General features: G+C 39.4%; 1 protein-coding gene across 8 annotated transcripts in view; it reads right to left on the bottom strand.

Moving 5' to 3' along the window:
• Positions 1–27782, bottom strand: part of FAT3 (FAT atypical cadherin 3) — a 675042-nt gene that overhangs the window by 90734 nt on the left and 556526 nt on the right. For all 8 annotated transcript variants that reach the window (XM_063671321.1, XM_063671320.1, XM_063671318.1 and 5 more), the window contains exons 8-11: positions 16061–16336; positions 13107–13317; positions 4182–8255; positions 754–950 (exon numbers count right to left, since the gene is read on the bottom strand). In XM_063671321.1, the coding sequence (XP_063527391.1) occupies positions 754–950; positions 4182–8255; positions 13107–13317; positions 16061–16336 (4758 nt within the window). The remainder of the gene's footprint in view (positions 1–753; positions 951–4181; positions 8256–13106; positions 13318–16060; positions 16337–27782) is intronic.

The raw sequence follows: 27782 nt of genomic DNA, 5'->3' as shown, positions 1-27782 counted from the left end.
TCTAGGCACTAAGAGTACCACGGCAAAGAAAACAGAAGAACATCCCCACTCTTGTGGAACCGTAACACACACCACACGTTGACCATGGTTGTCTGTTTTTCTCTTGAGCCCCAATGAGTCCTAGGAATTCTCTTCAACTCTTTAAAGAGCCACTACCAGCATCTGGCATTAGTATGAGAGATTAAATCTATTTGCAGTACTTTTCTAATCTATAGCATACCAATATTGTCCCTTGGTCCACATGATAGAAAAGAATAGTGATTTAATTTCAGTATGAGAGAAAATAAAATCTAGTACTTGTACCTTGCAATGGCATTATATTTTATATAGTAATAGAAAGGCCACTTCATAAGGAGCCTGGAGACCAGTGTTCAGCACCAACATTGTCACTAACCAAATGTGTAAACTTATATAAACAAGTTAACATCCTGTAGAATGGTCCATTTCTCTTTTATGATATCAGTGATTTAAACAGAATAAGTCCTAAAGTCCTTTATAAATTACTCAAAAAATTATTTAAGACATCGGTTTTTTTTTTTTGGTGGGGGTAGGTACAAAATTAGGTATCTGATCTTGCTACCTATACTCTTTTCATGTTTTCAATATTTCTTCCTAAACTTCACCTCCTACCCTCTTAGACCCAATTGCAGATAAGAGCAGAAGTTTGCCTGGCCTTAAGAAGAAAAGTGAAATGGGTTTTGATTTAATTTTGGAGAAGCAGAGTAAAAGCAGAACCCTATCCCCAAATCTCACCTGATCACACACTGGGCTATTGTCATTCACATCACTGACGCTCACTTCCACCATGGCCTGTGTGACAAAAAGCCCGTCAGTGGCAGTGATATTGAGAAAGTAAATGTCCTGTTCTTCTCTGTCTAGAGGCCTCTTCACATAGACCTTCCACTCACTTTGCACCAGGCCCAGAGCAAATCTTCCTCGAGGGTTTCCTCCTGCAGTTAAAAAAACAAAAGAGCTTTTGAAGATGTGCAATGAAATGTCTTAATCTACATCTACCTTGAGAGGTGCATGTAGAGTCATCCAGGTACTCCTCAAACTGTATCATTTAGGATACTAAAAAGATACTGAGACTCCCTTTGATTCTTGGGCAACAAAGCATGATATTTATATGCTTGGCTTCTGTGGAAAGCAAAACAGTAACTTTCCAAGATAATAAAATCCACTTAGAGAAGCTGGAGATGATCTCTTGTTTAGTTCCCCTTAAGAACAATCAAATTCAAACTGTGAACAATCAATCGTCTTCTCAGGCTGACACAATTGTCTTTCCACTTAGTCTCAAGAGAGGATGTAATACACTCTAGCTCTTGTTACCAAGACAATTTCATTAGCCGTTGATTATGCAGTCAAGGAAAGGCAGTTAGTTCTATTAAGGAATCTTTTAATGAAGGCTTTATCATACAGCTGCGCTCTTCTCATAAGAACTGGAGTTTGGGGGAGAAAAGTTTTCACAAAAGAGGAAGGCCCATTAGTGTTAAATAGCCCTAACGAGGGGTCATTTAAAAAGCAGTTCAAAGATAAGCATTGCAATTAAACCAAATGTATCAGAGCGAAGCTGGGGAACGTGGAAGAAAAGAAAACAGATGAAGTGGAACAGCTTTCTAAGATGCTGAAGCACTGACAGTGGTCCCAGCAATATGACTTTTCCAAATCATTAAGCTACATGGGGGCAAAAGCAGCTTGGGGAACAAGATAGGAGGAGGAAGGAAGAAGATCATGACCTTGACGTAATCTGTAAGAGGGGAAAAATGTAATTTCAGACACCGAGAAAGACTGGGCAAGACCGCTAGCAATAAGTCAGGAGTCAGGTTTGATGATCACTATTTCATTTATTTGGGCATTCAAGTATTTATCATATACTCTGGGCCAGGCATTGTTCTAGGCAGCAGAGCTACATCAGTGGACCAAACCAGCAAAAATATCTGCTGTCTCGGCAGAGATCACATTCTGGAGGGAAAGACTGAAAATAAACAAGTAAGGAAAGTATACTGCATGCCAACTGTTACTTCATTGAAAACGTGGAGCCATATCTCCCATATAAAATGAATCTTTAAAAAGCAGAGGGCAAATATCAGGGTCCTACTGAAGAGACTGAGTGGGAAAGAGTGGGATTCTGAGTGCCAGACTGCATTCTTGCTTATAAGGCAAGGGGCTGCTCAGTCTGAGGGCCTCAGCACTGGGAGTGGGGGCAAGCCGCAGTGGAACACAATGAAACCAAATCAGCCAGACAGCGCAGAAAAGGTGAGAGCTGCATATTCCTCTGGGGCAGTGGTTCTCAACTGGGGACAACTGTGCCTTTCCCCTCTGTGGGGATATTTGTCAATGTCTGGAGACAGTTTTGCTTGTCACATTGGTGGGAGGGAAGTGATGGTGGTGGTATGTGCTACTGGCATTTAGTGGGTAGAGGCCAGGGATGCTGCCACACATCCCACAGTGCACAGGACAGCCTTCCTCAGCAAAGAATGATCTGGCCCCATATGTCAATAGCGGTGTGGCTGAGCAACCCTGCTCTAGGGAGCTTCAGGGTCCTCCCTGGGATATCACTTTCCTCCACCACTGGCCAGGATTCAATTATGCTTTAGTTGAATATTATTTCAGTGCACACAAATTTAACCTCTCTATTAAATGCTTTCAGTGCAGGCCCACACTGTTCTTTTGTTACATAAAATGATTAATGGTCCTTTGTTAATCGGAGGCAGCACAGCCAAGTTGTGTTACATCAAGAGCAAAAGTTAAATTTAATTAAAATCAGTTGGTGGTTGGCACTGCTAATAGTAACAGTAGCTTTAAGCTACTCTGTACTCATTACTTTGGTAAAGTCGATGGGATAGTCCCTTTAAATCATCCATTGACAATTCAGAGGCTATCTATAAATAATTAAGGCTGAGTATTTCACAGTTTTTCCAAATAGAAAAGGACCCTTCAGAATGCCTAAGCAGCTTTTTTTTCCTGAAAATAAATGCAAATGAATTAAAGTGATGCTTCACTCACCTCTTTCTTCTCTTTCAAGTTTTAACTGCAGAAATACATATTTTAATCAAAAAAGGAGGTCTCAGATAGATCATAAAGTGTTTCAAGGGGAAAACATCACCAAGAGAACAGTCCCATGAAGAAAAAGGAAGAGAATCATGCTGAAAAGTGTGGCAACCCCAAGCATTGACACATTTGCTCTACTGTGGATCTTATTGTGCAGTGATTAATTAACTTTCCTACCAACATACTCAAGCAGATTCTATGTCCTAAGGGCATTCTAATTAATTCATTTTTCACTCTGAATGATGTAGTTTTTTTAAAGGGAAGCCACCTGACTACAACTATTGATGATTCTCTACAATCTTTTGGCACTTTGTTTATGTTCTGCCTTTGAATGTGACAAAATCAAAATATTAGCTTTAACCCACCTCCCAAATAGTTTTTAGGAAGAACCCTCCCACACCGCCAACCCTCTCCTCTTTCAGTTAAAGGTCACCTGCTCCCCAGGAAACCATTCTGACATGAAATCCTTAGCATCTCAGGGCAACAGTGACATTTTCTGTGCCTTCCTAATGACTGACTTTGTCTATCTTGGCTTTCCCCTTGAATTGCTACTTGCTATTCTGAAAGACAGAAAAGAAATCCAAAAAATTTTGGTTGTCAGAAGAAATACCCCTTGATTTGTAGTTATAATTTAGGATTTCTCAGGGAAGAATCAAACCATGCCATCTAATGTGTGTACGTGTGTGCACAGGTGTTGCTATGGCCAGGGGAAGTGTGCATGTGAAGCTTACTGTGATCAAGCTATTTGTTTTGCTCAGTATTGCAAAAGGTAGAAAAAAGGAACATGCTTAAAAACAGAACCTCTCCACCAAAAAGTTGTTATTTTCGTTTCTTCAACTGAGATATTTGGCTGGACTCCTTTTTAAATAGGAAGAGGTGACACAAAGACTAGTTACCAATATGGGTAACACATTTACAGCAAACCTGTGAACTCCAAACTAAGGCTGAGTTAGCAACAGCCAACAAGCAAAAAACGCAGTCCACTCAGAGATCCTTTACTCAGCTCCAGAGAGGCTTCATTACACTGGACTCCTTATCTCATCTTCCTTCTCTCTTACTCTTCCCCCCGCCATCTTCCGTCTTTCTTTATAAAGCAGTGCACATAATGAAAACTGAGGGTGTTTACTCACCTGTAATATGGTAGCTCACTTGGCGATTAACGTCGGACGTGTCTCTGTCCCAGGTGCTGAGGACGGCTACCACCTCGCCCGGTGGGTCGCTCTCCTTCACATTCCCTCGGTACACTTCCTGCGCGAAGACTGGTGCATTGTCATTTATATCTGTCACTCTGACAGAGACCAAGGCTGTGGAGGAAAGAGAGAATGCCTCTCCAAGGTCAGAGGCCACCACAGCGAAGGTGAATGTGGGGTCTGTCTCGTGATCTAGGTCCTTCAAGGTACTGATCCAGCCCGTGTTGCTGTCAATATTGAATGCTTCCATTACCTTTTCGGGCTGGGAATCCGAGTGGAGGGAGTAAGTGATTTGTCCATTGGCTCCCCAGTCCATATCAATAGCTCTCACTTGTGTGAGTTTGGTGCCAACAGGCATCCCTTCCATTATAATGGTGTCGTAGCTTGAAGTTTCAAAGACTGGCTTGTTGTCATTCAAATCCAATACCTTGATATCTACATCCACGGTAAACACAATGTCTACTTTGTCCAGGGGTATAGTGGCTGCTACTTTAAAGTGGAAAGCTGGGCTGGTTTCATGGTCAAGGCGTTTGTCAAGCTTAATAGTGCCTGTTTCCTGTTCTATGACGAATACGCCCCCTTTGTTATTTTCTGGCCGTTCCCCATTAACTGTGCTGAACCGGACATTCTGACTGGGCAAAATCCTCAAGGTGTCCACTGTACTCCCAATGGCTGTATCTTCTGCAATGGTAAAGGAATACTGAGACTGGGTGAATGATGGCAAGAACGTTTCAGGGGGCAAGACGTGGATATAGACAGGAATGAGGGAGTGCTTTACTGGGATGCCCCCATCTACTGCTTTGACAAAGAACGAAAGCACTGTATTTTTCAGCTGGTTAAAATTACCCTTTGTGACCATCCAGCCATTGTCAGGATCGATTTCCAGGAGGTCGGCCACTGAAACAGAGGCCTCGCTATAGAGGGAATAAGTAATCCTTGAATTTGCTCCATCATCGGGATCTATGGCTTGAACTTGAGTGACCAAGTGGCCCCTTCCAACATCTGCCCTGACACTGGCTCTATATTCCACTGTCACGAACTGGGGAGCATTGTCATTTTCATCCACAACAATCACTGTCACAGTGCAGAAAGTTGTTCTCCCTCCACCATCAAGGGCCCTCACAAAAATACTAACATCCCCTTCTAGAGGGTTTTCCCGGTCTAGCCTTTCTGTGGTGATGACCTGCCCATTGCTGTCTATGAGGAATCGATCCTTGGCAAAGTCATTGATGATGGCATAGCTAATCTGCCCATAAGTCCCTGGATCACCATCTGTGGCTCGAACATGAATTACCTTTGTTCCTGCAGCCACGTTCTCTCTCACCTCAGCTACGTATGTGCTTTGTGAAAAGGTAGGGCTGTACAAGTTAGCCCCAAGTACCCTAATATGCACCTGTGCAGTGCTGGTGAACAACCCATCAGAGACAGACACATTGAGACTGTACAGAGGCTCCATCCGCTGCTTCCGGTGGTTGGACAATGTGATAACTCCACTCTTGCTGTCCATCAGAAAGCTCGTCCGGTCATTCCCAGATAAAATGCTATATTCCAACCGGTCAAAATCAGAGCTGTCTGCATCAGAGGCTTGTACACAGGTTACAAAATGGCCCCGGGGGGCTAATTCACTCACATATGACTCATAAATGAGCTGATTAAAAACTGGAGGGTTGTCATTTACATCAGAGATGTAGATATGAACCAGAACCTCACTGCTCAGTGATGGGAAGCCACTATCTGTTGATCTGACTTTCAAAGTGCAGTGTTGTACTAACTCATGGTCCAGCATTCGTGCTGTCAGGATTAAGCCACTTGAGCTATCTATGTGAAAATAATCTGTGCTATTGTAGGTATCCTGGACAATCTGATAATGTACCATTTTATTGTTTTCTGAGTCTGCATCAATAGAGACAACTTGTAAAACAGGTGTCCCAATAAGAGATGCTTCTGATAGTGTTGTATTGTACGTGGGCTGACCGAAAATAGGGGGGTTGTCATTTACATCATTAACTAGCAAGTCAACAGTGACTTCAGCCCTAGCACCGGTAAGGGCGTCACTGGCTCTTATTGTCAGCTTGTAAGCAGATGTAACTTCATAATCCAAAGGGCTAACAACTTTCAGGACCCCAGTGTCAAAGTCAATGTTAAACTGTTTAAAAGGGTCCCCATCAATAATGATATATATGATGCCTTGGCCTTCTGGACTGGTGGCATTGATGCTTAGGATGGGTGTGTTCATTCTGATGTCTTCATTGACAGATGCTGTGTAAAAGGGCTTATCAAACACAGGCATTGCTTTGTTGACAATAGTGATGGGAAGCTCCACAGATGTAGACAAAGAGGGTTTTCCACCATCCTTGGCTAGGATGGTGACTCCATACTCAATGTTGGACAAGTCAGAGTTGAATGCTTCCTTTAAAATAACATTCCCTGAATTAGGGTTAATTTCAAAGTGGCCATAGTCATCCTGCAGGACATAGGTCACTTCTCCATTTGGACCTTTATCTTTGTCAATGGCTGTCACCTGATAAATCAGAGTCCCGGGTTCTGCATCCACTTGAACAGCAGCATAGTATGGGAGGCCCACAAAGACTGGAGAATTGTCATTTATGTCTTCAATGTTAACCCTGACCACCACTCTGGCCACACGCAGATGGTCCAGCTCACGGCTGGCTTCTACCACCAGCTCATATAACTCTTGTTCTTCACGGTCAAAGGGGACTCCAGTTGTCTGAATGACCCCTGAGGTAGATTTTATCTTGAACTTATTTCCTGGGTTTAAGATGCTGTATTTTAAGGGCTCATTAAGGCGGTTTCCAACCGCATTGACAATAGCAACTTTGGTTATGTTAGTGTTGTTCTCTGAGATTGAGGTGGAATAGAAGCTTTGTGTAAAGTGGAGGCCACTGTCCATGGCTTCTTTAACCATGATGGTGACCATGGATGTACTGTAGAACTTTCCATCAGACACCTTAACTATCAGCATGTAGTGATCCTTGGAGAGGTTGTTGTTTTTTATGGTAAGTACTCCACTGTTTGAGTCAATTAAAAAATGATCCAAGCTGCCTTCCATTAGGCTGTATGTCAGTTCAGGGGGTAACTCAGAGTCAGGATCTGTGGCACTAACTTTCAGAACCTCCACTCCGACATAGGTAGGTAGAAGTAAGATAGTCTCAAACATAGCCTGAGTAAAAACAGGTGGGTTATCATTCACATCTGTCACCTCAATGTTGACTTCAACGGGACTCTCTGCAGTCAGTTGGGGGCTACCACTGTCTCTCACATGCACATGAAAATGGAAATGGGCGATGGTTTCATGGTCCAGGTTGGCAATTGTTCTGATTGCACCTGTACTGGAGTCCACTGTGAAAAACTTTTTTGCTGTCGACTCCACAATCTGATACACAAGCAGAGCATTCCGGTTGCTGTCAGCATCTGTGGCTCGAATCACCAGTGGGCTGTTATCCAAGCTCCTGACAATGCTATTAATTGGGGCAGCCTCACTTAGGCTACCTGAGTATTGAGAAAAGAGAAAAACTGGGGCATTATCATTTTCATCAACAATCTGAATATTGACTGTAGCATTGGAAGCCATTCCTGCCATATTGGTGGCCTGAATGATGAGCTGATAAGAGGATGTGCGCTCATAATCCAGGGCCTTCCGAGTGGTGATGACTCCAGAATATGGATTTATGGTAAAGATCCCATTAATGTCTCCATCTTTGACTTCATAAATGAGGGTAGATTGACTGATGGCAGAGATTAGAATGACTGATGTTCCAATGTCAACATTTTCATTTACTTCTGCTTGGTAGTCTTTGTGAATGAACTTGGGGTGAGAATTGTCAGACATGGTGACGGAAATGCGCACAATTGCAGTGGCAGACATTGGTGGGGTTCCCTGATCTGTGACTTTGATGGATAGGACAAACTGACCCATCGTCGTCATGTCTGGTTCTTTGCAAATGGTGATGATGCCTAGGACCGGTTCGATCTTAAACGTGTTCCCAGTGTTCCCTAAAATACAGAAATCAATGGTGAAATGAGTTACATGTGAGTCACTGAAATCTTTTTGATTAACTCTTTATCTATAGGTACCTTACTGCAATGTGGCAAGCAGAAAGCAATTATAGTACTCATCTGTGTCATTCTGAAATAAAATGAGAGGCCTCTCTTTCAGAGGTACTGAAAAGCAACCAAAATGAGTTTCCCAGTATTCTGGTAAATTTCAGATCAGTAACTTCTAGATCCAGGTTAAAAACACAATGATAATGACACAGTCTTGTGTGCATTCAAGTTGGGAAATAAGAGAGCCTGAAGGAGAGATCTTTCTGCTAAGAATGTGTAGGACTTCCTTATTTCCAGCCTTGTGAGAAGACAGATAGATTGGGAAGCCCACATATGAATGCCACTGGTTTTGGTAGCACTGTCATATTTTCCGTTCTAGGTTTAAAGAAAGAGGGTTGTGGGAATAGTTTCAAAGCATTATAAAGCAGTCAGTTGTTTTCTGATTGTCCCAAAAGCAAACTTTGCTACATGGAATTGGTATTATTTCACCCTATCAAAAATGACTTTATCCAAAACACTACTTTGGTGAAGGGGTCTGTTCACTCAGGCATGGAGAATTCTTGGCAAGTCATTATTTGCCTTGTAAGTGTGAGGAATTTTCCTGACTTGTCTTCTATTCTCCACTCATGCTCTACTCCTCTCTCATGCCTCTGAACACACACATGCACACACCTAGACATAAAAGTAAACATAAAAAGTTATAGGGCAGTTGCTCAATCTGTAACCATTCTATTCACCAAGCATTTGAGGTGTTTCTAGTGTACCAAGAAACTGTTGAGAACCTGAACCAGCACTGCAACCAAGAACCTGAGACATAATCCTTGTGAAACTGAAACCTGGGCACCCCACTTTGACATAGCTGGCAGGGGAAGGGCTGTGGCCATGACACTGTAGCAGTTTACAGCTCTACTTCAGAAACATGTTGTGGTTCGAAATCTGGGATTGTTGAGAATGAGAGAAATAACAGAGGAATAAAGAATGGGGAAGACACAATGTGGAGAATGTAAAGAAGGTAGGTGGTGACAGAGCTGAAAGGCGGTGGGTAGTGTGAAGTTGCATCCTTCACCAAGTTGCTTTTTGCTTCTCTTATCAGGTTTTCTCATACTTCTCAAAGAACACACATACTTCTGTGTTGAGATCCTTTCCAATCAAAAGTTAAAGATCTTGGTTATTCAACTCTATCTGGACTTTTCTTTCTTTTTGAGTATTGTAGTATGATAGGTATATAATTTAAATGTTAAAATCATTAAAATAGGGACCAGGATTTTCAGGGCAGTTATGAGATGTGTCTACATACTTCTTCCTACATGCTAATTATATAAAGTTTTCCATGTCTGAACACAAAATGGTCATGTTCATGTAACATCTATTTCAAGAAGATACTTGCTTATTTTAAAAGACAAATTACATCTAATAAAGAGGTCGTTTTGATTCCAGCCCCCAAATATGAATATTAAACAATGTTGTCTTTGATGTCAGCATGATTTATTACTTTGCTACCTAAACATGGCCATTTTGTGATGACAACAATAAAAAGTTCAATGATCTTATGAGTAAACTTTCAAGCTTGCAATGAATAGTGTCATAGAATTGAGTGTGAATCCAACAGGTGATTCACAGAACTTTATAAGGGGAAATCACTTCACCTAAGCAACGGTCACCTTCCAGTGATGGCACCAACATGCAACCCTGACTGATGAATGCTACTGGAGCCAGGGATCTCGGTGTTCACTGATTATGGTGCCCCACTGCAGAGTTTCTAGGTAAGTCCTCCCTCACTCCACACCTGGCAGATTTCTTCATACCAGGAAAGATATATTACAGTGGGGATGGCGGGGAGCCAGCTTTTGACCTCAAATATAATTTTTTGATTTTTTTTTGAGATGGAGTCTCGCTCTGTCATCCAGGCTGAAGTGCAGTGGTGCAATCTTGGCTCATTGCAACCTCTGTCTCCTGGGTTCAAGTGATTCTCCTGCCTCAGCCTCCAGAGTAGCTGGGACTGCAGGCAGGCACCACTACACCTGGCTAATTTTCATGTTTGTAGAAACAGGGTTTTGCCACGTTGGTCAGGCTGGTCTCAGACTTCTGACCTCAAGTGATCCACCTGTCTTGGCCTCCGAAAATGCTGGGATTACAGGCACGAGCCACTGTGCCTGGCCTCAAGTAGAAATTCATAACCCTGTTATCCCATGGCTGCTGATCTGCTTGTGACACCCTTCCAGAATGGTGTGCTGATACATCAGGTCCAAAGTGGGCCATCCTCCTCTTTCCCTCTTTGACACACTGACCCATTCTCTTGGAATCAACTTCTTGCTTATTCTTTCCTGCTACACTTGAATCCTGAAAAATTGGCCTCCGTTTGTTTTTTGGAATCTATGTCCTCTTGTAGATTTTTGGCAATTGAATAAAAGCTGTGCTTTTCTTATCATTCCTTATCTAGTACACAACACAGCATCTGCTACAAAGAAGTTGCTTAATATTTGTTGAATGATTGAGAGGAGAGGTAAATCTAAAAAAAAATTTTAAACTCTCTATTCATATGCATCTTGGGATCCATATGCCCCCACCCAAACTCAACTCAGTCCCAGTCTCTCTTGTACAATCCTGCCTCAGACTCACCATTGACACCAAACACAAAACTCAAACTAGATATAAGACCTGAAGCTCTGCGCTCAAATTCTGCCTCAGTCCTTCAGGCCAAAATAAAAAGCTGCCATAGTTACTTTACAGGACAGGCAGGAGACAAGAAATTTATAGCCCACCAATAAACAGAGTGAAATCTTGCTTATCTGATGTGTGTGAGAAAAGTTAAACAAAACATAATACTTTACACAACCATTTGTCATTTGCTTCAAAGTGCTGAAGCATCTGGGATCTGTCTGTCTCCTACCCTCAACTGGGAAGAAACTTGCTCCGCTAGGACCAGTGAGGACCCGTGTGGGTTTGTCTGTCTGTCTGTGAAGAGCCCCGCTGGCCATTTGAGATTTATTGTGAACATTGTAATCTTCACTAGTTTCTTACATACATCAAAGGTCATTTTTTTGAGACATCAATTGTTCCCATGGTTTTCTGGAAGTTTGGGTTTCCTATATAAAAGATGTTTTAAGGAATAACTGTTCTGTCTTGTTTTAGTCAGTTAAAGAAACGACTGGGCACCATGCTGTAGTCTGTAGAGGTCAAAAGATAAGCAGAGCAGTCTTTTCGGTTGGATGGTAAGTTAAATTACTCCTTAAGAAACTCCAAACTGGTTGAAACATTATCTGGCTATCTAAAAGGAGTATAAGTAGCAGGCTTAATGACAAATATAAAAAGCAGGTAGAGACACACAGCAAATGTTTAGAACGTGGTAAGAAAAGTAGAAATAAAACCCTATATCTAAATAATTACAGTGACATGAAACAATGTATATGCATGAATGAATACGGGGAAAAGAGAAAAACACAACATTGGGAAAAACCATAGAAAGAATAAAATGAGTTGTTGGGTTAGGTGACATTTTCTGGGATGTGATTTAAATATTCATTTTTTGGAAAAGTTTCCTTATATTATTTGTGGAACCCAAAGAACAAAGATTATATAATTAAGTAATAAAAATGTCCTGTGATAAATAAAAGATGTAAAATAGCATTTCTAAAAAAACACTGGTCAGGCTTTAGATTGAAAGGAAATTCCATGGAAACCTAGAAAAAAATAGGTAAATTCTCTCCGGAAACTTTGCTATTATGAACTCATGTCTTTTCTTTTTCTTTTTTAAAGTAGAGCTTAGCACAGACCCATGTAAAATGTGGGTGCCTAATACAAGAAATAGTTTTAAGTTATCATTCAATGCAACAACTTTTTTTTTTTAGAAGGTTGTTGGCTTTTCTTTTTCTAAAATTTCTAGTCCAAAACTGTCATTCTAGCATTCATATTTTAATACAACTCCTCTCAAAAATGCACTACATTTAAATGAAGGGAGAGAAGCCTTTCCATCCCTGGCATGAAAGGATATTGCATTTGGCATTATTCACGACAGACATAAGTTGCAGAACATTTTGAAAATAAGTGGCTTGAATATTCAAAAAAGATGGAATGGGGAGGACAACATAGAACAGATAAAGGATATTTGTCATTTTCAGGTTATTTCTTGCTTAGCCATTCATCTCTCAGTCATAAAAACTTTCTAGCTATCAGTCTTCAAACCATCAGTAAATATGATCTTACCTTATAGATGTTAAAATTAATTTTAAAACATCTCAAATTTAACAAAACAAGAGGCTGTATTTATTTGTCAGGTTCAGCAAGCAGTTCAGACTCCATATCTACCATCTACTCTGCTACTCAGGTTGTCTCCAATGATGTAAATTTGTGCTAACTGTGAGGGTGAAGGAATTTATGAAGCCCACAGACCACCTATTCACAAGTAAACAAAGACTTGTTAAGATTCAATTCAAAGAACATCCTGGTAGGCCTCAGATGATTGCCGGCTTTTGTTATTTTAGTCTGAGGCCCTGGCTTGTTGGCCCACAGGTAAAAGCCACTAAATTTATTACGTATTTATTTTCTCTTCTCTATCCCAGAAAAATCCAAGATCAAACACAACAAAGGAAACTTTCCTTGCTATTAATGATGGAAAACCTATTACTGAAACATCAAGAACATTATCCACCATCATCTCCCAAATAGGGTAGCAGCTTGGCCAAAAAAGTTCATTTAGAGATGTTCCATTGTTAATGATCTGAATTTTACATGGTAATAAATACTACTGAGGGTCGAATGCCTTGCATTATGCTGAAATCTGTGCAGTGTAACAGCTCTCACCTGCTTCTATGGTATATATGAGTTCTGCATTTTCTCCTTTGTCTTTGTCCAGAGCCGTCACTTGCAGAACAGCTGATCCCAGAGCAGCAGATTCAAACACAGACGCTTCATACAGTGGGTTGGTAAAATAAGGACTGTGATCATTAGCATCTTCCACATTCACAATGACTCGGGCCAAGTTTCTTCGATAAGGAAACTCCTGATCTCTGACCTTTAGGCAAAATACAAGAAGTGGTGGGACTCAAATCTTAAATTGCAAAGAACTCACATGGCTATGTCTGGGGTGAAAACAAAATGAAATAATGCACGCAAAGTGCTTGACCCAGTTCCAGGCTTCTAGTAGGTGCTCAATAAATGGTAGTATCATCAAGTGAGGAAACATTGTGAGCACATTGTGAGCAGGGGTTACAACACCTTCACTGCTCAGCCTAATGTCTGACCTGTGGTCTGTGCTCAGTCTGTGTGTAGAACTGATGCCTTGATATCACAAACACAGCACTGTGCTCTGGCTTTCCCCATATAGTGGCCTCCCCCTTATTTGTGTACACAGCTGATAATGGAATAGTGGATAGAGGCTCCTCCGCAGGGGCAATTAAAGACTGGAATTAATGAACACAATGTAGGCATTTCCATTCATCCATTCAACAAACATTTATTGTCACCTATCTGTTCAAGTCCCTGGCTTTGCTCTGGTGGTTCAGCAGTGAATTTGATACAGTTCCTGCCCTCAAGAAGCTTAGAGTCAAGTGGGAATACAAACAAGTAAATAGATAGGTATAACGCTCAGGGCTAAGTATTCTCATGGGATGCACTAAAGGTGCTCGCAGAATAGTGAGAAGAAACTAACCTAGCATTTAGCTTCCTGAAAAAGGTAACAAGAACAAGTAGGAGTGGTAAAATGGTGGTGGTAGTAGTGTGTGGCATTTTCAGGCAAAAAAGCCAATATATACAAAAGCCTACAGCTGAGAGAACCCTGACCCATCGGGAAGATGAATCAAATCTTAATGTCTTACTTAGAGAAACGTTAAATAAAATGTCACACTTTACAGAACCATTTGTCATTTTCTTCAAAGTGCTGAAGCACCTCCTTTCTGATTTCACCAAAAAACCTTGCTTGGCAGTTTTAAAGTTTCCTTTAGTTTGCATATGGCAGAAGCTTGAAAATAACCATTTCTTTAACCACAAGGTTTTGCTATCATTTGATGTAGCACTAATCAAATATGTGCTCTTGGCTTTTTCAATTTTAAATTCCATACCTGCAGAGAGATGTGAAGAAATTAGAAAATATACCGAGAAGAGCCAACAAAGAGAAAGGGGTTTTCAGAAATAGTACCTAGGAGGAATAAGCAAAATGACTAAAATGGCTTAGCTAGGAGAAAGGCAGTGTAAAGCACTTGTTTGCTGTAAATATTCAATTATGTAAGTGATAAATGGTAGAGGGTGACCAAACGGATTTCTGAGTTTGTTAAAGAAAGAATGAACAGAAATGACTTAAAGAATCATGAGAATGGAGTTAGTCACTAGCACAAAGTTTCTGCCCTTGGAGAAAACACATGCAGAATTAGCCCAGTGAATATGCTGAATTTCCCTGTCTGCAGACTGGTCTGCTGTACCCAAGGACCAAGCTGAACTCTTTATTTGGAGATTGTTGAAATCTAGGTCAGTTCCAATTTAGTGTAAGCTCCTAGGGTGCAGGAACTTTGTCTTTTTTGTATCTTCAGTGCCTAGAAGAAAGTTTGGTGCATACTAGGTGGTTGAGAAATATATGTTAAATGAATGATGTGATGACTGGCCAGAGTGATGACTGGAAGGCCTCTATAAGTAACCCCATCTGTTTCCTGGAGTCTTAGCTGGAAACCATAGCTAAGTGCATGACACTCAAGCTTCCTCTTGTTGGGGAAGGTTTCTAGTCTTATGAAAGAAAAGTAGCACTTAGTGGAACATTACTTTCAGCTGCTTAGGAATTTGTACTGTCCTAGTGTAGTATTTTAAAGCCAATCAGTGCAGAAGATTAAGTCTGTCCTTCTACCTGGTCTTAAAGGAACACAGTGGGGACTCTGACAGGAAGTGGCTGTGCAATCCCGTGGGGATTCTTGGGTGGTTGAAGGGATAGGCTTCAGGCCATAAATTAATCAAAGATGTTTCTTATTCATCTCTACTTCCTAATTATGTGAACTAGCTAAACACTACTTTAAAAGTAAAGTGGGATAGCATTAGGAGATATACCTAATGCTAAATGACGAGTTAATGGGTGCAGCACACCAACATGGCACATGTATACATATGTAACAAACCTGCACATTGTGCACATGTACCCTAAAACTTAAAGTATAATAATAATAAAATTAAAAAAAAAGAAAAAAAATTAGAAGATAAAAAAAAGTAAAGCAATATCTCCTACATAATTTGGAGGCCCCATGAACACAAAATCAGATTTATATTCTCTGTAGGCTTGAGCATGTATTGAGATCTCTTTTGTGTGCCAGTATTTACTACTAGGTCCAATGCCAGTACAATAAGTAATAAATTGGTTTTCTAAATCCTTCCAAGGACTGAGCATTGCATAGGCTGAGTAAATGATTACCCCTGTGATTAACTTCTTAAGGAATGTCTTTTCAATTTTTCTATGAAATCTTCTGGGTGCAAACCAACCCCAGAGCCTGGGAACATGACCTGTTCCTTCCCTCTCAAGTCAGTCTGTTTGGAGCATTTACTGAGCAGCCACTGCTGCAGAACTTATCTAATATTTTAGTTTGGCAAAAATATAGAGTTGCTATCTAACAAAAGTAATTCTTCATTGAAATAAAAAGGCAAAAATGAATGCAATCTCTCTGTGAAAAGACTAAATTTACAACTACTTATAAAATTTAGGGGCCCTATACTTCTGAAGGCTAATGTGTGTGGCCTGAACAGTCAGTGGTTCTGTAGGAGTGCTAATTAGGATTTGGTCCTACCATTATGTTGAGAATGTGCTTGTCCTGGGCCTCATGGTCCAGCCTCTCAGCAGTATAGAGCACGCCAGTGCTAGGGTCAATCCGGAATTTTCTCATGCTGATGGAGTCAATGCTGCTATGAACAGTGTAGCTCAGCTTGTGCTTCTCATCTCTATCTGTGGCTTCAATCTGCAGGATCTCTGTGTCTGGAAGCACATCCTCGGAAATTGTCACATCGTAATTCGGCTGAGAGAATTCTGGGCCATTATCATTATTATCCAGCACTTTGATAAACACCTATAGTTAAAAGAAGACAAGAATGATGACTAATGCCAATTTGCTCACTGCTAATAAAAGTATGCCCTCCCTCTTTTTTTCCCCCCCTTCCACGTCCTCGGATTTTAGCTTCTAGTAGCTCTTGTAACACAGAGGAAGCTTTCTTATAAAAACATTCTGTAATTAGAGGTTGACAATAAACCAGTAGTTTATACTAGCAGGAACATAAACTATGAGCTGATCAATATTCTCACTATTAATTGAACAGCTGAGACAGCCACTTGAACGTGATAATTCTGTGGAATTCTTTGATGCACAATGTATATGATCACAAGGTGACCTTAGTTTGTTAAGTTGCCATTATCCTAAGATCTTATTATGTGTTTCTCTTGGTGGACTTCTGTGGAGGCAGTGACAGAATGGGAAAAGGAGCACAGAAGAGGCAAAGGAGCCAATGAGGTGGACTCAGAGCAGTCACAGCTTCTCAATGGCAGTGTCCATGCACTGTGGTTGTCCTGATAGGAGGGGTCCAGCAAAGAATGTGGTACTAATGATAGCTAAAGCACGAAGTTTCCCAATAAGTTTTCTAATTGTTTTCTTTCATAAAGCATTTTGTTATGTAAATTTTCAGACAAATATAAAATAGTGTAATGAACACTCAAGTATGTATCACTCAGCTTTAATAATAATCAATTGCTAATCTGGTTTCATCATACTCCCACTTATCCCCGCCTATTCACACATGTCATTTTAAAGCAAATCCCACCCATCATGTAATTTCAGTATGCATCTTTAAGAGACAGGACTCTTAGAATAAACACAAACACACACAATACCATTGCTGCACCTAAACAGAGAAAAGAGTAGTTCCTTAATATCATCAAACAGCCCATTTGGTGTTCATACTTCTCTAATTGTTTTTTAAGTATGTTTTGTTTGTTTATCACATATATACATATATATATTCATAATTTCTTTTAATCAAGATATGCAAATAAGGTCCAAACATTGCATTTGGTTGATGCATCCATAAATGGGTTAATTATATTTTAATTTAAAGGTTCTCCTTCAAACTCTTCTCTTACTATTTCCCTGCAATTTTTATGGTATTATTGTTGTTATTGAAGAAACTGAGCCATTTTCTCTTTAGTTTCCACAGTCTGAATTTTGCTCATAGCATCACTGTGGTTTTGTTTTACATGTCCCTCTGTACCCTGTATTTCTTATAAATTGTTTGATTTAAAAGGCTTGCTAAGATTCAATTTCCTTTTTTCTGTTTCTTTTTTTTTTGACAAAAATCCTTCATGAGTGATTTAGTGTACTTCCATCTGGGGATACATAATCTCTGGTTCTTTCTCTTGTTCTGTGATATTAGCAGACACTGGCAATCATTATACAGATAATTCATTAAAAATTTCAGATTGATAATGTTCTAATTCTATTATTTTCTTCTTCATTTATTAGCTGGAATAGTTCTCTAAAAAGAAACTCCTCAACAATTTGGTTATTGTGAAGTACATTTCATATAGGAAAGGTAGGATAAATAATTCTTTCCCTTTATTCTTTTGAAATAGTGAGTTGGTTCCTTAGCTCCTCCCAAAGTGACCAATGAGGTACTCTTTTTCAACCATTATTATGAATTCATGAATTTAATCACATCTGATTTGTTTCTCTCTATTGCAGTTATTATATTAATGATGATAAATAGCCCTACCTTGGCCTGTAGGAGCCTCTTCCAGTTAGTTCTTGACATCTTTTGACATAACTCTAGTATTCTTTGATAGCTTCCTTGCTTTCTGATAATTTCTACCAGTAATTTTTTCCAGTGTTATCTTGTGCATTTTCCCATTATCCATTTCTCCAAAATGGCTTGTTTTCTTTTTAGTTAGAATTTAGAGACCATGATCCACTGCTAGGAATACTTATTGCTACTGGATTGGCTATTATGTTTCAGTTTTATTCACTGGACAGAGTCAGGAAAGGTTTGTGGTTTTTTAAAAATAAATATTGCATGAGTTCATATTGCTACCTCCTATTCAAAATTAGAACATCAAGGTTTTTACTTAATCTCATTATTTTTACATTTGTATCTCCTTTATCTCATGCTGAAATTTCTCATGCTTAATGATATCATCAAAATTATTCATTGCTTTATTTGAACCACATGCACAAAAATCTCAGAATAATTCCAATATTCTTATTATATTATAATTATGATCATTAAAAATAATTTTAATAATATTTTGTAGTTCTTTTTGTTTATTTTATAATTATGTATTTATATTATTATAATTGTAATAATAAAATAAATTATAATTTATTCCTAGTTGGATAAATAATTGCAATTATTATAGCATAATTGCAATTTAAAATACTATCTACTTTCTATCAGGTGCTATACAGGTTTAAGAAGAACAAGCAAGAATAACCAGGAATTTATCCAACTAGGAATATATAGTCAAACCAGTGTGTTTAAAGTCACTTAGAATTGTTCTTCTCTGTGTAGATGTGCCACCAACTAGATATGCATCTAACGTCATTTGTTTCCACTTGTGTTCGAATTTTAGACTTGCTTTTAAAATATTTAATTTAATATTATATATAAAGTTACCAAAGTCAAATTTACAAAAGAGATATATTCAAAGCAGTTCAGCTTCTATACCTTCCCCCTACACTCTATTCCCTTCTCCTACAGATAACTTTAAAAAAATGTATGGTTTACTCATCAAACATTTTGTTAATATAAACATACTATATATACTCTTCCCTGCCATGCTGTTTCATTTAACATTACAGTTACAGTTAACATAACATTAACATCAGTTCTCAACTGGGGAGGGTTTTGTCTTCCAGGAGACATTTAGTAGTGTCTGGAGGCATTTTTGGTTGTCACACTTGGAGGAGGGCTGTTACTGACATCCAGTAGTACAGGCCAGGGATGCTGCTAAACATCCTACAACGCACAGGACATCCCCTGCAACAAAGAATTATCTGACCCAAAATGTCAGTAGTGTTGCTGTGGAGAAACCCTGCATTATATCCTGAAGATAATGCCACAGAAGTACAGAGATACTCTTCCAGTGAGTAGATGAATCAGTTAATTCAACTAGTTTTCTATTGGTGTTCATTTAAGATGTCTCCAATTTTTGTTCTTAGAAAGAGTGTGCAAGGAAGAGCCTTGTGCCCATTTTTAAAATATTTTTTGCTAGCATATATTTGGGTTCTAGAATTGGGATGGTTGGATCAAAGTACAGGTGCTTATATAGTTTTATTATTATATATGTTTCCATGTTTCCCCTGCTCAAAGGTTTTATCATTTTGCATTCCCATAATAATATATAAGAATGTTTGTTTCTCACAACCTTGCCAACATAATATGTAGTAAGACTTCTAGATTTTTTGCCAATCTGATAGATGAGAAATGGCATTTCAATATAGTTTTCATTTACCTTTCTCTTATTTTTGAGTGAGGCTGGAGAAACTTTTCATATATTTAAGATCCATTTGCATTTCTTTTTTTGTTAAATTATTTGTATCTCATCTCATTCTATAGGTTAGATGGCCTCTCGTTCTTTATTTTTGGAAGTTTGGTGATATAAATTGCAAATATGCTTTCAATTTTGTCATGTATTTTTATTTTGCTTATGGTGTTTTTTTTTGCCATGCAAAAGTGAATACATCAATCTTTTTCCTTATTGTTTCTGGATGTTAATTCACAATTTAGAATATTTTTTGAGCTTTCAGGTTATAAATGAACACATTCATTTTAAAACATGCATTTGTATGTTTTCTTTTCTTTCATTTACATCGCTAATCGAGTTGGAATTTTTCCTGGCATACTGCGATTATTTTCCATATGGCTCTCCATTTATCTCAATGCCACTCTTTAGAAGACCATCACTTCCCACTGATTTGAGAAGCCACCTTTATTGTACTCTATATTTACACATACAGTTAGCATATTTCTGGATTTTCTATTCTGTTCCATTGGTTTATCTGACTTCTCATGTATCAGTACCAAAATGTTTGCTTTATAGTACATTTTAATGTTTGGAAAGGCTAGGCTCTCTTTTTCTTCTTTCTCATGGTTTTCCTTGCTATTCTCGCTTGTTCTTCTTAATAAACCTGTATAGCACCTGATAGAAACTGGATAGTATTTTTAATTGCAATTATGCTATAAGGACAGGTTAATAAAGGAAAACTGACTTCTTTCTAATGTAGTCTTCCTATCCAAGAATATGGTTTGTCTTTTTTCATTTGTTCAATCTACTGTTTTACTTTTCTGGGAACATTTAGTTTTCCTTAAATAGGTTTTGAACACTTTTTAAAGCCTCTATATGTACTACCCTAAATAGAGTCTTCTTTTCCAATATTTATTTCACTGTTTTTTTTATTATATATATGTAGGCTATTGATTTTTGTATATTAAATTTTTAACCTGTTATTTTCCTATCACTTATAGAAGTTTTTCCTTTCAGTCTTTTGAGTTTTTCAGATATATAATTATACTTCATGCAAACAGAGATAGTTTTACCTTTTTCTTTATGACACAAACTGGTTTATCTTGTCTAATTGCATTGGCTATTACAGCATGACAGTAAATAGTAGTGAATATAGTGATGCCCCTGTCTGATTCCTGACTAATAGAAAAAAGTCCTCTAGTTATTCTCCATTAAATATTATCCTAGTGTTTGGCTGTATTCCAGAACATTATTTACTTTTAAAAATAAATGCAACCAGATTATGGCTATCTGCATAAATGGCTGCACTATCACTCACTTTGGTACAAATATGCCTTTTTTGAGGGAGAGACAAATGGTGGTGCTACCACCTCTATGCCGGGATAACTTGCATTCAGAGTCAGCTGGACATGGGACAAGCTTTGCCCTGTAGTAGTTTGTGGTAGAAAAAGGGTTAAAAAGTGTGCCAGTAAAGTTTTGGGTATTGTTCTTATCTCCACTGTATTTGCAGAACCATACTAGATTCTTTGAATGCCAATTCTTTCATTCAGAAAGTTCAAGTTAACTTAGTCAAGATGCTAAAATATTTGTGTTCAGTTATATTAATGGGAGGAAAAAGCCTTTCCAGCCAGCAAGCCTGCCCTGACCTTCATGAAGTTTCAAAGTTGATGTGCTCTTGAAAAGCTTGCCTCTTTTTGCTTGCTTTGTCTTAAGCCTAATCTACAGTCAGAACAAGTGTTTCTCTGTAAAAGACTTCCTTCTCCTCATTTACTTTTTATTTCCCACAGTCGGGGCCATTTGTGAGCTCCCGAACTAACAAACAAAGCAAAGTAACTCTCAAAGATGTTGTGTTCAAAATGGTAATTGAAATGCCTAAAGAAGTACAATGAAATCAAAGCAGGAGGAAACCCGAATATAGGAAGTCTCTTCAGAGCTGGTTTCAATGCTGCCCACCACAAACACTTTGGGTTTTGCAGGCTCTTCTAAGCTAAGTCTGGGTAGATGCCAAGCTCTGCTTCACAAAGGCTCATGGTATAAAGTGTCCATGGGGCGAGCTGTAGGGTGAAGGCACTGTCTTTTATTAGAACCAATTAAGTCCTGAATTACTGAAATTCTCTTCTGCCTCTGCTGGCATTTCAAAACCGTATTTAAAACATTCTATAGTTGTGATTTCAAGGGTGAAGCCCCTTGTATTCTCCTCAAGCTTGTAAGTTTTCTTTTTGAATGTAATAAGTAGAAAAATCACATCAGCTTGTACTTGTTTTACAGTTTATAAATCTGTATCACATTAATTTCCTAGACTTTATTATTTCTGGTTTACCAGTGGGGAAAATGAGAATTAGATAAGTTAAAAGACATGCCTGAAGTCCTATGTCAAGGCCAGACTCAACCCCAGGTATTACAGAGCTAATTCTGTATTCACCCCATCCTATCATTTCCGTGTGCATTAAGTTACACACACATTAAAAGTAAATGCAGGTAACATTTATACATACAATGTGTACAGATATTATGCACTTTGCTATAGAGAAATCCTAATTTACAAAATAGATAACTGATTCCATTCTCTTTTCACGAACATTCATTATGAGGTTATTTTAAATATAAAGATCCCTGGTCCCTTTAAAATTAGAATCTATTTTCAAAAATTGATCCCCTCATAAGTTGTTAAGCCCAGATCTATTACATAGAGAAAAATTTTATTTTTATTATGAGACAGGGTTTTCCTCTGTCTCCTAGGCTGGAGCGCAGTGGCACAATCATGGCTCACTGCAGTTTCAGACTCACACCTCAGCCTCCCAAGTAGCTGGGACAATCGGACTGCACCACCAGGCCCAGCTAATTTTTTGTTTTGTAGAGATGAGCTCTCGCTATGTTACCCAGGCTGGTCTCAAACTCCTGGCCTCAAGTGATCCTTCCACCTTGGCCTCCCAAAGTGTTGGGATTACAGGCATGAGCTGCCACACCTTGCTGTATCTTTTTTTTTTTTTTTAATTAAAAAAGAAAGTCTTACATTTTAAGATTTGGCTTGCTGCCTTATTTTATCTATATACATTTGTAGTTGTTCCAGCATTTTCCTAATCTAAATACACAAGGGAAGTGTAGGCCACTGACTTTTTTTTTTTTTTTTTTTTTTTTTGAGAGGGAGTCTTGCTCTGTCACCCAGGCTGGAGCGCAATGGCGTGGTCTTGGCTTACTGCAACCTCTGCCTCCCAGGTTCAAGTGATTCTCTCACCTCAGCCTCCCAAGTAGCTGGGACTACAGGTGCATTCCACCACACCCAGCTAATTTTTGTATTTTTAGTAGAGAAGGGGTTTCATTATGTTGGCCAGGCTGGTCTCAAACGCCTGACCTCGTGATCTCCCCACCTTGGCCTCCCAAAGTGTTGGGATTACAGGCGTGAGCCATTGCACCCGGCCAGCCACTGCCTTTTTCACTGCCAAGAGGCAGATGACACAAAAGGAGATGAAAGAAAAACCCTGATGAGGGAGATGCCCTGTGGGAGTCTGTTGTTCTAGGGAATCATAGAGCAGCTTTAGCAAAAGTGATTTGTTTCTTCTCTACTTTTAAGTAGGTTCAGGATGAAGGGAGGCCATAAAACAAAGTCCACATCTTCAAGGTAAAAAACCTACTTTTTAAGGAAGTAGGCCAAGTAGAAACTCCAAACACAGCAGTTAGATATGACAGAGGAAGAATGAAATCCTCAAAGCATTGAAGGTCAAGACTAACCTTAGGAATTCAGGTCACAGCCCTACCAGCCCCAGTACATGAAGGTCGTTTGGCAGAAAGACTGGCCAATTTCATTAATTGCCTTTGTGAGGCTTTAGAATTTTGGAGATTATCTGAAAGAGCTTTTTAATCTCAAGTTTGGCTGTGGAGCATACAGATAAAAGCTGATTTTCCTATCTTTTAAATTTTATTTTAATTAATTAATTAATTTTTGAGACAGGGTCTTTGGAGTGTAGTGGTGTGATCACGGCTCACTGCAGCCTTGACCTCCCAGGCTCAGGGCATCATCCTGCCATCCAAGTAGCTGGGACTATAGGCGTGTGCCACCATACCTGTCTGTTTTTTTTTTTATTTTTTGTAAATACTGGGCTGGTCTTGAACACCTGGGCTCAAGCAATCCTCTTGCCTTGACCTCCCAAAGTGTTGGGATTATAAGCATGACCCCTGTACCCAGCCTTTTAATTTTTTTAGAGACAGGGTCTCAGGGCATGATCATAGCTTACTATAACCTTGAACCTCTGGGCTCAAGTGATCCTTCTGCCTCAGCCACTTGAGTAGCTGAAACTATAGATGCACGTGACCACATCTGGCAAATTAAAAAATTATTATTATTATTATTATTCTTGCAGAAATAAGTTCTCACTGTGTTATTCAGGCTAGTGTTGAATTCCTGGCCTCAAGTGATCCTCCCGTCTCAGCCTCCCAAAATGTTGGGATTCATGTGTGAGCCACCGTGCCTGGCCTTCCTATCCTTATAAGTTTAAAGGATTACTTGAATAAGAAAAACATTAAAACCACAAAATCACATGAGTCCCTGAATCAAATCAATGTAACTTTTAGATTATAATTTGGACATGGCTGTCTCTGCTGTCTTTCATAAATAACAATAATAGCGATACACATATTTTACAGCTAATTTTAAGTTGAGAAATAAACATTAATAAAGCCTGTATGTGTCTAGCATAACACAGATTCCAAGAATCTTCTTGTAATAGCATATTTCATCTTGTAATTTATGAGGCATGTAAAGTTTTATTCTCATTACGCTGAAGAAACTGAGTCTCAGAGTGACTGAACTGCCTTCTGTAGTAACACAGACAGCAATTGGTTAAGTGCTGACTTGAACTTGGGTTGCCTAATTCTGAGTTGGTGCTCCTTTCATTATACCAGATGATTTCAATAATGAGTTAAATTGTGTATTTCATATATATAAATGTGTAGGAAATGTTCCTGGACTCGTATATGATTTCGAGAAGAAGCAGGTTTATATCTCTTTACCTATGTATACCTAGGCAGGCCACCTGAGCAGTCTGTGCCTCAATTTCTCACTGGAAATGAGTGTAATAATAACACCTGATTTAAGTATCCCAGAGTTATAGGGAAAATAAGCTTAAGAATGAGCGTTATGGCTGGGTGCGGTGGCTCGGTGGGAGGCCAAGGTGAGTGGATCACTTGAGGTCAGGAGTTCGAGACCAGCCTGGCCAACATGGGGATAATCCCATCTCTACTAAAAATACAAAACTTAACCGGGCGTGGTGGCATGCACCTGTAGTCCCAGCTACTCCGGAGCCTGAGGCAGGAGGGCAGGAGAACTGCTTGAACCTGGGAGATGGAGGTTGCAGTGAGACGAGATTGCGCCACTGTACTCCAGCTCCAGCCTGGGCGACAGAGTAAGACTGTGTCTCAAAAAAAAAGAAAAGAAAAAAAAGAGCCTTATTACTTAATTATTATGTAAATACTAGGTATCATATATTACTATGTATTTTCATCCATTAACTCTTTGAAAGAGCCATGTTCTAGTTTCATTTAAACTTGCTCTGATGATGCAGTAACTCAGATTGGTTTGGCAGACGTATGGGGAAAGTTGCTAAAATTCATAATTTCTCATCCTTGGTAATGTGTGTCTCTGGGGCCCAAAAGCTCAGTGGGTTGAAGTGAGAGCTATGAGAAGGTTGAAGTATTTTGCTCTCTTCTTTGAATGGCTGACTATAAGACATTCTGACAGCCACAGGCGGCATCATATTCCCTAAGCCGCCATCTTAAGAGTGTCTCCTTCATAACTAGTAGGGACAGGTGAGTTTCTTTTCCTGCATTAGAACAGATATCAAAATTTTCATCTTGCTTTTGAGAGACAGCACTGTGTAGTGGTTAAGACAGCAGGATCTGGAACCTGGATATAAACCCTGATCTACTCTAGTTATTTAACCTTGCTTTGCCTCTCTTTCCTTATCTGTAAAACGGGCATGACAGTAGTAGGTTATTTTTCTATTTGTATCATAAAATGTTACTATAGGCTGGGTGCAGTGCCTCACGCCTATCTATAATCCTAGCACTTTGGGAGGCCGAAGCAGGCAGGTCACTAAAGCCCAAGAGTTCAAGACCAGCTTGGGCAACGTGGTAAAAACCCACCTCTACAAAAAACACAAAAATTATCTGGGTGTGGTGGTGCATGCCTATAGTGTCAGCTACTTGGGAGGCTTGAGGTGGGAGGATTGTTTGAGCCCAGGAAGTCCAGGCTACCGTGAGTCGTGATTGTGCCACTGCACTCCAGCCAGGGTGACAGAGTGAGACCCTGTCCTGGAAAAAAAAAAAAGAAAAAAAAAAGTTACCATAAACTTAGAAGCTTAAAACACTGATTATCTCATAGCTGTGTAGGTGAGGACTCAAGGCCGAAATCAAGGGTTGGCATGGATGTGTTTCTTTCTGGGAGCTCTGGGGATGACTGCCCCAAGCTCATTCAGGTTGTTGACTGAATATAGTTCCTTGTGGTTGTAAAACGGAGGCCCCTGGTTTCCCTGCTGGCTGTCAGCTGGGAGTCTCTCTCAGCTCCTTAAGGCTGTGTTAATTCCTTGTCATGTTGCTGCTTTCATATTCAAATTAGAAATGATGTCTCAAGTCCTTCTCACATTTTGAATCTCTTGCTTCTCCTTTTGCTGCCTCTCTTCTTCTGCTTAAGGGCTCATGTGATTCGACTGGGCCTACCTGGATACTCCAGGATCCTCTCTGTATCTTAAGATTTATACCCTAATCACATCTGCGAAGTCCCATTTGCCATGTAACATAACATATTCACAAATCCAAAGATTAGAACATGAACATCTTCTTGGGGAAGTGAAGGGAGCTCTGTTGCCTACCACAAATAGCACCTGCTTCACTGAGTAACTGTAAGAGTCAAATGATTTTATTTTTGAGGATAAATATATGTAAACACTTGGGTTTTTTAATCTATTTCATGTGTTTCAGTCTGTTATAGTCATTATCCCATTACTCTTTTTGATGTTCATATTATCCCATCTTTGATCAGTGGAAAACCATTTAAGTTTCCTCTTGTCATGCTTTACCATGATTCCAGTAGGCTTTTCTGGCAGGAAAAGATGCCCTAGGCTCCTGCCCCAAACCTAAAATTATCCATTTCTATGCAGAATCCTGACTCCTTTCTACGGTAAATGGTATGTAAAGGCCACAGTCTGGGCACTATGGGTAGAATTCCTCTTAAAATGGCTTTGTAGTGCTACTTTATGTTTGGATGGATGATAACTCCATTCTCCTAGGCATTTCATTATTCCTGCTCCTTATGGGCCTCTGTTTCTACCTGGATACTCTCTATTCCTCCCTTGCTCATAACAGCCAATACTCCTTGTGATTCCTCAACTCTTTTCCAACCAGATACAGTACCGATTCCTTTAACCTTTTCATCCCCCTGTGCCAGACACCCTTCAGACATCCTCACTCATCTCTGAGCTTCTAAGACATTAACATGAGGAACACTTCTGAAATGTTTAAGACTGGTAGTACCCCTTTCTCCCACAGAATCTTCGTATTTTTTAAGAAAAAAATTCTCAAAGAGAGTGAATCTCTTGTTTACTGTCCAAGGCTTTGGTGGACAGTCTTTCTTAACCCAGAACAATAGTGCTTTGAAACACCATGGATAATAGGCAGCCCAGTGACAGAGCTGGGGAGCCTTCAGAGGACAATGATCCCCTCAGGTGTGTGCATATGTTTCCCAGGGAGTGTCGGGGGCTGCATGTTGAAATTTTTAACTAGAGTTACTGGCTGAAAAAAAGTGTTAAGGAGTTAGTTGATCTTAACCATTTTTAGATCACATACCCATTTGAACATCTGATGAAAATTATGGACTTTCTCTCTAGAAAAACATATACACATGCCAAAATTTATTAACAAGTTCATGAGCTTCAAGGACCTCTTAGGAACTCAAACTGTTTTGGAAGGTTTAAGTCGTTTGTACAATTAGGTCCTGATTTGCACGGGTTTGTTAG

The sequence above is a fragment of the Pongo pygmaeus genome, chromosome 9 (assembly GCF_028885625.2).
Source record: "Pongo pygmaeus isolate AG05252 chromosome 9, NHGRI_mPonPyg2-v2.0_pri, whole genome shotgun sequence".
Lineage (NCBI taxonomy): Eukaryota > Metazoa > Chordata > Mammalia > Primates > Hominidae > Pongo > Pongo pygmaeus.
Note: the sequence above shows the minus strand (reverse complement) of the source record. Positions and strands in the feature narration are given on the sequence as shown.